This window comes from Morone saxatilis, unplaced genomic scaffold, assembly GCF_004916995.1.
Source record: "Morone saxatilis isolate NCDOM2014 unplaced genomic scaffold, NCSU_SB_2.0 Contig9, whole genome shotgun sequence".
In the NCBI taxonomy this organism is placed as follows: domain Eukaryota; kingdom Metazoa; phylum Chordata; class Actinopteri; family Moronidae; genus Morone; species Morone saxatilis.
The window spans coordinates 13,888,495-13,896,158 of NW_023340268.1; the positions used below are offsets into that span (position 1 = coordinate 13,888,495).

Consider the following 7,664-nt stretch of genomic DNA (forward strand, 5'->3'; position numbering starts at 1 on the left):
CTCTGCAGGAGAAATGCTGAACAGGAGCTCGATATAAAGTCTTCAACCTCTAGTGAGCTGGTAATTGAAGCGTACAGGTAAAGAAGAAGAGGAAGAAGCTCCAGCTTACATTGATATCTTTATTTCTATTTATTTTATAACTTTTCAACCGTGCTGGAAGAAAAAAAATCATCATCTGGCTTAAGGGGAAAAAAGGCATCTGTATTTGTCCGTTCTGCTCAAACCGTTTTTAATCTTCCCAACCTTGATGAAAAGGGATTCTGGCACATGTGCAAGAGGGTGAAAGGAGTAGGTTTATTTACAGCTATGAGTCATCTGCTGTGAAAGAGATGGTATTCTCCAACAACAAAAGCACACTATGATTGTTACAATAAAGATCTGTGGCCGGTGGGTTGGATTTGGTCAATATTTTCATTTCTAACATTTACACAATTGGTTAGAACCCCTCTAGTAATAGTACCACTAGTCTGTCCCAGAAACTGTAGAAATTAGTATTCACCTCAAAAATCAATTACTGCACCACTACCGGAGTTAAGGCAGGGTGAAATTACATTAGGACTTTAGAAGTGGGACGGCGGTGCACTGACTGAAAGCTTCATCTACATGCATGTGCACAGGCAACACACACATTGACAAATGAATCTAGTCCTGTTGGCATTTCTCTGGGGATCAATTGGTAATCTGTGACGGCCTCCAGAACATCTCAGAAGTATGGCGTTCTCTGATTTGTTTAATTATACAGCTACATGTGTTTGGCAGCAAGACGGACAGTCCAGATTCTCGTCCCCAGACACATCAATCTTAGGTGTGTGAGGGAAAGGGGAGGGCGGGTGGGATGTTTCACTTTTACCCAGCGGAGGGTGGATGTTGGGGAAACTATGATGCCATGTCGTGGCAGGGAAGCCTACAGACATGTTTGGTCTACAGTTTAAACAGACCTAAATCTGACAACCTAGGACTGCTGTATCTTAGAGTAAAAATTCACTTAAATGTACATGAACTGTAGCTTTTTTCCCTTGTGAAATACTATGAATTTTGCCTTAAATTAATTCAATGAATGTGTAAAGTTGTCTCTGGTTTAAACTGGTAGACTCATGCAACTTTCACACATAATAAAGGTTGAGAACTAATTTTGTGAACATAGAAAGAGCAAATCTACACCCAGTGAGGTTTGCTTCTATTCAACACGTACATCTCTAAACCGCTCACATCCTGTTATATGAGCTCAGGAGTTTTCATGAGCAATAACAAAGTTAACCATCCATCTATAGACATGGCTGTTTTGTTTGCTGATAATATCACAAATCGCTATAATGCATTTCCTGTTTCTTGCTTTGGGGACACTTGCACATTGGACAAGATTGATTTGTCTGAAGCAAAAATAATACAATATCAGATTAGGATATATTTTTCTTCTGATGGACTGTGTCTTTTAAATATTCTACTCATGTTTGCTTCAACATCAGCCAATGTCTTAGATGAGAAACACAAGATAAATTGTTTCTGTGCCAAAAAAAGAAAGATGAAATTTGTAAACCATGTAGCTGGATCTCCACCCGGTGGTTTTTATACTCTCTTGCTGCCAAAGCTGTGAGAGCACTCTGAGTGCCCATTTCAGCAAACAAGATCCACCTACAGGAACAGATTGTAGTAGAATAAATGCTGCTGAGTCAACACCTGAACTACGTGGCGTGGGTTGCTCCAATATTCTGAAACATATGGTAACTACAAGTGACTGCAGAATCTGTTGTATCTGCAGTTTAGTGATTTAATTAAAGCCTTCAGAAAAGTGGCTAATTGACCAGGTTTTGCGTCAGATAACGGTTTTGAGTGCTAACGAATAGAGTATATTTACATCCTTACTCAAGTGCTGTACGTAAGAACTTATTTCACTATATTACCATTTTCAGAGGCAAATATTGTACCCTTTGATCCCCCACAGTTATGTGATAACTTTAGTCACTAATTACTAGATAATACAATAATACAAAATACAGTCACCAAATGAATGTATTATTATACGATATGATGATAAGATAAAAATGTAATTCAAATTAGCCCCACCTTTCCAACTGCAACATTAAAGTCATGTACACATTAATGCATCAATAATTATAAGTCATATATATATATTATTGTGAAATGGACATTCTGCACCGAGTAATTCTACACTGTGGTATTGCAACTTTTACTTAAGTAGAAGATCTGAGTACTTCTTCCACCGGTACCCAAAAAAGAAGTGTCAAAGTTTTTTTGTGAACTGCCACCAGGGGGCATCTAAGATACTACCCTTAAATGTTAAATTAGCATTCTCAGTCTCCAGCAAGTAGTAAGTATTTAACAGTAAATAAAAAAAAACAGTAGCCTACACAGACATTATACACAAACCTGCTTTAATCATTTGTTTTTGTCACAAACACAAAACAATATTAATGCCTGACAAATGGGCAAAGGTCGCATCCTACATGAAATTAATCTCATATTAAATGAGAAGCATGTTTCAATGTAAACGTCCATTAATCACCATTGAGAATAAGGGGTAAAATTACCCTGCCTAATGTACTGCAGCTAATGAAATAACCAGAGGAGGATCAATTCATCTCAAGCCCTGTGAACTACACCAAATCTTTTGCAGTCAGTATTATATTACCGCCCATTAATGGCCCAATGCAGAACTTTGTTATAATTAAAAGTTAACCACTGTGTCCTTTTTTGTACCATCTCATACATTTGTCATGTTTTTTAGTGATTAAAAGAGACCATGAGAATATGTTGCTTCAAGGTGTAATTGAACTAGGAACAAAAGATTTGTTACCATCATGGTCAGTGTTAGTATCATCTAGTGAATCGAAAAGTAAATAGCTTATATATCATATAATATGCTATTCTGCATCATGCTTGTTTTCATCAAGTGAAAGAAATAGTTTTAAGAGAATCATAAACTACCACTGACTCTAGATGACATTTAACACAGTTCTTTAGCTTTTCTGCTTTCTCCACCTTTAGGTAATGTTATTGATTAAAAAGTCCAGGTAGAGAAGAAAGGTTTACATCAAAGAGCAAGAAGTGTAAAGAAGCTTAACTTCAGTTCCCCGAAAACCACCAGTAGTGATGATTTCAAGATTATGTGGCTTTTGAGAAGCCGAGTACAGACTGTTAGGATGACATCCTCTCTCATTGTGCTATCTAGCAATGATTTAGCTTTGGTTCTTAATAGCAACGGGCCTAGCCAGATGTATTACCTTTTATTGCTATTTATAGCCAAGCTAGATTGGGTGAGCAATTTCTTTTGATATCTTCCATAAATATTTATTGTCTGAAAAGTCACACAGCGCTTCAACTATTCTATTATAAGAGATGGAACAAAGCAGATTTAGGGCAGTCAGAATATTATAATAGTCAGAAACGCAGTATACTTTTGATTAATAGCCACTTTCCTTTAATGGGGTGGCAGAGCTATTTAATTTCTCCTGGTACATAAAGTATATTATCTGAGAAGACTAAGTAGTATTGACAAAAACAAAAGGGGAAATCATATTCTATAACTGACCTTGGAAGACAATGTGTTTGTGCAGACATTAGCCTACCCTGCTTTGTGCATGGATGCATTCCGGTTTATACTTAAATTGTATTACTATTATTACATTATAATTGCTGAAAACATTGTTGGAAGCTCATGATTCACATTTTGTAAACCTGCAGCTTCCACTCCTCTAAAAATGCAGTATCTAATGAACCTGCCACAGTAGCATTTGCTGCTTCATGATTGCTTCCTTCCTGATTCAAGGCTATGCTGAGGCGACCAAGATATAGGCTCAAGTGCCTTGCAAAGTATTACCAGATAAGGAAGGAAGACAGCAGCATTAGTAAGAAATGGAAGAGGCCTAGAGATAAAGTGAAAGTGCCTGAGAGAAAGTAAAGAAACCAGACGAGCCTGTTTGTTCTTTTCTTCTTGGCTGCAGTGTTGTTGTGCTTCGGTAAAAGTAATACTCTAGAAGTCACATGCATTCACTGCGGCAGTTAAAGAAGTTGCAATTAACATATTTTTTCTCTTAGTAAATTATTCTGATAACACACAACAGTCATGAACAGACAGCAGCAGCATAAAAGTGCAAACGACAACACAATACTTAAAAATCTGTATGTTTTATTAAAAAATGTGCTTATAAAACAGTTAATCAAATAAAAAAACTTCACTTACATAAAACATACATTACATACATACAGTATCAAAAAACACACAGTCAGGAACATAAGTGCAGTAGTAACAAACATCATCAACAGCATACAGTGAACTCACATTTGAAATTGCTCATTCAGCATACAAATACAGTAAAAGTGTGTTTATGTGCCACTAAAACTCTTCCAGTAACAACATGAAAGACCTGGTCAACAATTTGGCACAAAGTCAGTTTAACAAATGTTAGTATCCATTAAGGAGCTTGTCCAAGTGAGGGTCCCTGAGAACACCTGTCAAATGTCTACGCCTGCAAGAAAGTGATGTGATTATTTCTATTCCGTCTCATGCGACGACCCTGCCTTTGGCTTGTGTGTTTTTTCCCTCCTGGAACAAAAAAGTGTTTAACAGCTTGTTAGATGTCTTGTTATGATAGTCTATCATTCTAATGCATATTTACTTTCTATAATTAAGCAAATAGAAATTTCTAGAGCCTTCCTTTTCTCTCAGTTATAATATAATGCTTTGTTGCAGATGAATAGTCAACCCCCCCGAGTAAATGATAATGGGTTCTTCAGATTCCAAGCAATTTTTAAGCCTGATAAGAAAATCAGCTGAACATTATCCTTTAACTTCCTGAATTATATCCAAATGCAAACCGACAAGTGGCTTTAACTGGCAATACAAGTCATTATTGAATTAAGGAATCTGCCAAATCTCCTCAAATTATCATCTTTAGTTACAGGCTTCATTGTGGACACTTTAACCACAGGAATTCCCCGCTTACACACCTCTAACACACACGTCCATGCAGCTCTGCCTCGAGACGAAGTTGTTGCTGCTTCCTCCGCAGCCCGAGTAGATGAACTCCTCACACATCTTGGTGGCTTTGTTGTAGTAATACCGAGGAATGGAGGCTGAACATTTCCCTTTGTCCAGAGGGTCCAGGCAGAGCACAGGAACAGCTGTAAAATAAGACACGGAGCACAGTAAGCATTCTTTCTCAGCACTAAGTTCCTTCCTTTTTTTCCTAAACAATAAAATTCAAACTTTTGGAATCAAATCGGGTCCAATATTCTGGCATTTGGCAATACTATTGCATTGTAGTTCACACATGCAGAGATGCTGGTCAGCATCACTTCAGGACCAGTGGTACCCCCAGAAAGTCAGATACATTGATTTCATATAGCCCACATTAAATTACTTTTAAATACATATAGGCCTTACATTGATTTAAATGAATAGCACCTTATGTAAAATATCACTTAGCAGTATATTATGAATGCATACAGCACTTAGATGCATGTATTGCTTGGTAGTGTCCCTGTGCAGGATTACTAAGTGGCAGCACAGTGTAAATGAGTTTATACTAACTTTTTCGTGGACTGCAGTACTCCATGCAAGAGGTGAGGTCTAGGAAGCGATTCGAATTGCCCTCGCAGCCGCCGTAGTAAAAGGACTCACACTGCATGGTGGTCATGTTGAAGAAGTAGCGGCGAAAGAGAGCCCGACACGGTCCCTCATCTTTATGAAACCTGCAGACTTGGGGAATCTCTGCGGAGAGGAGGGACACAATGTAAGGCTGGGGATAGTGGCATCCTAAGGTGTTTATGCACCTAATGCACAAAAAGAACAAACTTTAACAAGTCTAGCATCACATTTATGATTGTCTTAGTTTTCAGTATAAAATACAAGAGTAAAAACACACTACTCATTTAACTTTAAGTGGGCAAGGTCACCATCATCTTAAGTGTATGCTCATCACACTGAGAACCTACTTGGGATTCTGAAGCATGTTTTCTGGCACTCCTGATAACTCTTGAAGTTATTGGCGTTTCCTTGGCACCCTCCATAATAGAAAATCTCGCACTTTTGGGTGACAGTGTTGTAATAATAGCGCTCGATTTCTCCCCTACAAGGTCCCTCATCCACTTGAAGGAGGCACACGCCTGCAAGCAGAAAATACACTGTTAGAGAAACACGAAATCACCATTGGGGGGACGGTATTTAAGCTTTAATCATTGCTCCTGAACACCAAAGTGGCGATAATGCCGACATATCTTACCTTTAGGCGACAACGCCAATACGTTGTAGAACGAGGAAAGAAGCGTAAACAGCGCCAATATGCAAAACTCCATTGTGAAACTTTAGCTCCAAAGTCTTTGTCGCTTTGCCGACCATCCCAGCCACATCCAGTTTTATAGCTGAAGCGAGTGATTCCCAGGGGAAGTTTAGGGGCGGGGAGGTACTGACTCATTTTCATAGTACAGTGGAATTAGATTAGAGTGGTGATGAATTTATTAATGACATCAGAGAGAGGTTGTCTTTACGCTATTGTATTGCGTAAAGGACTGTTAATGTAGTGACTAAGGTCATATTCAACTAACTATGGTAACACGAGAGAGAGAGAATCAAAGGAAGAAGACTTTATTTTTTTAATGATGATGATGATGATGATGTATAGTAATCCACAGCATGATATTATACCAGAGAAGGGACATAATTCTTGCTTAGTCCCCCCCAACACACACACACACACACACACACACACACACACACTCGGCCTACATTTTTCAGCCTTGCGAATTTTTTTTGTTTTGCTTAATGATTGCAGCCACCTCCAACATTCTTTCAAGAAAACAGTAATGTCTTGCTCCAGTAAACGCTCAAGGTCTCCATTCCTTACTCGTAAGCAGCATTATTATACTTTAGTAGAAATGCACAACAAAACATAACTTTTTGGTTATAATTCTACCCCACTGTTTTTTTCCATCTATTGCTAAACATATTACTGGAAAACTGCCGTGCAGTCATGTTTAGAACAATGATGTTTCTCCACCTTGACAGGTGGAGGCTAAACACAGATTAGCCACCTTATCAAAGTGACCTGATACATGAGGCACCACCCCTTAACCCATTTCTGAAAATGAGAAAAAACAGTCAAAATAGCACAAATCCAAATTTTTATCTGCAATATACAGTAAATACAGCTCCTTGTTTTACGTATAATTCCCGTATAAGAACCCAAACAGACACCTGTGTGATTCACTGTTACTGAAGCATACTTCAGATACTGGTGTGATCATACAGAAGGGCCCTGTTTTAATCAGATTAGTGGATTAGGATTGTTTATGCAGATTACTTTATAACCCAGATTGAGGGTGATGAGAGGGATTCTTCAGCAGGACCTCGAGGGTGAAGGATTGCTCCCTTTAAGCATTCGTAAGTACATTTCTATCTTTTCAATTAATGTTTTAAAGTGAGAGTTTGTTCAGGATGACATTTTGTCAAATGGCGTTGAACATTATGCAAAACAATTGATATATATATCCCTTTTTGACAGAAAATGCCGGTCATAAATGTGGAGGACCTGACGGACAAGGACAAGGCTGTAATGGAAGTAAATCAACTGAAAATTGAAGTGAAACTTGAGAGGTGGTTGGTAAGTTGTTTTTGCACAGAGGCAATAAATAGGCCCGTGCCTTTA

The 7,664-nt window shown here is 38.2% G+C and overlaps 2 protein-coding genes across 2 annotated transcripts in view; one reads left to right on the forward strand and one right to left on the reverse strand.

Moving 5' to 3' along the window:
• Positions 1 to 4,127: 4,127 nt before the first annotated feature.
• On the reverse strand, positions 4,128 to 6,400 carry tfpi2 (tissue factor pathway inhibitor 2). The gene is made up of 5 exons (XM_035680798.1): positions 6,243 to 6,400; positions 5,956 to 6,126; positions 5,552 to 5,731; positions 4,969 to 5,142; positions 4,128 to 4,564 (listed from the first exon to the last, which is right to left on the reverse strand). Exons 1-5 carry the CDS (start codon positions 6,313 to 6,315, stop codon positions 4,482 to 4,484), a joined length of 681 nt encoding a protein of 226 aa, XP_035536691.1. The 5' UTR covers positions 6,316 to 6,400; the 3' UTR covers positions 4,128 to 4,481.
• A 1,123-nt stretch (positions 6,401 to 7,523) lies between these two features.
• gngt1 (guanine nucleotide binding protein (G protein), gamma transducing activity polypeptide 1) overlaps positions 7,524 to 7,664 on the forward strand; it is a 586-nt gene continuing 445 nt past the window's right edge. The window contains exon 1 of the mRNA XM_035680799.1: positions 7,524 to 7,619. Coding sequence (XP_035536692.1) covers positions 7,524 to 7,619 — 96 coding nt within the window. The remainder of the gene's footprint in view (positions 7,620 to 7,664) is intronic.

Excerpts from the sequence above, each read along its gene's own strand:
- tfpi2 (XM_035680798.1), bottom strand. The coding sequence starts at position 6,315 with ATGGAGTTTTGCATATTGGCGCTGTTTACGCTTCTTTCCTCGTTCTAC. Across the intron at positions 5,732-5,955 it reads AACATGCTTCAGAATCCCAA|AGATTCCCCAAGTCTGCAGG; the intron begins GTAGGTTCTCAG and ends TCCTCTCCGCAG. Across the intron at positions 4,565-4,968 it reads CATGGACGTGTGTGTTAGAG|GAGGGAAAAAACACACAAGC; the intron begins GTGTGTAAGCGG and ends TTTTTGTTCCAG.